This window comes from Aplysia californica, unplaced genomic scaffold (genome assembly GCF_000002075.1).
Source record: "Aplysia californica isolate F4 #8 unplaced genomic scaffold, AplCal3.0 scaffold00965, whole genome shotgun sequence".
In the NCBI taxonomy this organism is placed as follows: Eukaryota; Metazoa; Mollusca; class Gastropoda; order Aplysiida; family Aplysiidae; genus Aplysia; species Aplysia californica.
The window spans coordinates 77,619-79,611 of NW_004798235.1; the positions used below are offsets into that span (position 1 = coordinate 77,619).

Sequence of the window (1,993 nt, forward strand, 5' to 3'; positions counted from 1 at the left end):
ACTTAAGCCTCACCTCTTTGGTCAGCTCGAAATTAATATTTAGCCTCACCTCTATCTGCCCCCGTGGTTTTATGCACCTCACATAATTTAGCAAAATTTGATCACTTTTTGCATAATTTCTAATTATTTTCTTTCATCATTCTTTGTTAAAATTTACATAATCGCATAATGTCACATTTTTGGGATCAATTTGCATAATTTCATTTATTTATTTTTTGCATAAAACGACGGAGACAGCTCTATTGTAAACGTCAAAATCGACATAATATATGATCTTAACCTCTATGATCAGCCTCGAAAGTAAAATTATTTTTAGCCTCATCGCTGTGGTCAGCGTCGGCATTAACTATATTAATATTAATTAACCCACCTCTTTGGTCAGCGTAGACATAAACTTTTAATTAACCTCACCTCTATGATCAGCTTCGACATTAACAATATTAACATTAATTTATCTCACCTCTATGGTCAGCGTGGACATTAACATTAATTCACCTCACCTCTATGGTCAGCGTCGCTATCAACATTAATTCATCTCACCTCTATGATCAGCGTCGACTTAAAACATTGATCAACCTCACCTCTATGATCAACGTGGACATTAACATTCACCCTCACCTCCATGGTCATCCTCGACTTAAACATTAATGACCCTCACCTCTATGGTGAGCGTCCCGCTCGCCGTCCCCCCACAGCAGTCAGACGCCATCACACTCAGTGTGTACGTACCCAGCGTCAGAGCCGAGGTGCTCGGGGACACAGCGCCTGGACATGTGTGTGAGAATGAGTGGAAGAATAAAAGAATGAATGAATGAATGAATTAATTAATTAATTAACATAGGCAGAACCAAAGAAAAAAAGAAAGAAAGAAAGAAAGAAAGAAAAAAAGAAAGAGAGAGAGAGAGGGAGAGAGAGAGAGAGAGAGAGAGAGAGAGAGAGAGAGAGAGAGAGAGAGAGAGAGAGAGAGAGAGAGAGAGAGAGAGGGAGAGAAATGAATAAATGAATAAAAGAACGAGCTAATTAATTAATTAAAATAACATTCCCCTTTCACTGATCACCGTGAGGAAATTTGGTTTACAATGGCCTTACAAATATCATACAGGTTAAAACAATAATTATAACCAAGCAACAGGCGGTGCAACAAATTAGAGAAAGATGTTTGCTTCTCCCCTCGACACCTTAAGGTAATAGAGGCCGGTAAAGCAAAGTAAAGCAAAGTAAAGCAAAGTAAAGCAAAGTAAAGCAAAGTAAAGCAAAGTAAAGCAAAGGCAAAGTAATAGTCGTAGGTGGTTGGTGGGTGTTCTGGTGTGGTTAGCTCCTTCTTTCCTATCGAACATCTATCGTCCTTATCTCTCCTCCTTCTTTTTTGTGTACGTTACTCTCTTGTCACACATCTATTCTTCGGCACTTATATGACCTTATTGTGTTACGAGTGCCGTATAAATCTTACTAAGACTAAAAGTAATAATCACAAGTGTATCTCACCGGTGCCTGAAGTAATGGAGAAGTCCGCAGTGGGCGTGACAGAGGTCAAGCTGTAGGTCAAGCTATCTCCGTCTGTTCCTGAGTCCACGTCGGTGGCCAGCACGGTGTAGACAGTTGTAGAGACGGAGAAGTCTCCCTTGGGTTGCGATAAAGTGTGGTCCAGGTTGCTGAAAGTCGGATCCTGGTTGGTCACCTCGATGGTCAGTGTCCCGTCCACCGTGTTCCCGCAGTCGTCTGAGGCTCTGATTGACAGAGTGTAGGTGCCGAGAGTCGGGGAAGTAGTGAACGCTACAGCTCCTGGTGGTCAAAGGATGGCACTTACATGACCAAAATTGAGTCGATAGTGCCGTAAAACACCTACTCAATCAATCGATCAATCAAAGGATGAGTGAGACAAGTCGTTACATTAGAAGTATATAGGTCTATCGGACATTTCTGGCCGTTCTGAGAAAGAATTAAAGTAAAATACTCCACTTATACACTTTTTTTTTTTTGGGGGGGGGGGATC

General features: G+C 41.2%; 1 protein-coding gene across 1 annotated transcript in view; it reads right to left on the bottom strand.

Moving 5' to 3' along the window:
- LOC101849254 (cadherin EGF LAG seven-pass G-type receptor 2) overlaps positions 1–1,993 on the bottom strand; it is a gene marked incomplete in the record, with an annotated part of 21,826 nt that overhangs the window by 12,921 nt on the left and 6,912 nt on the right. The window contains 2 exon segments of the mRNA XM_035973044.1: positions 659–765; positions 1,486–1,782. Coding sequence (XP_035828937.1) covers positions 659–765; positions 1,486–1,782 — 404 coding nt within the window.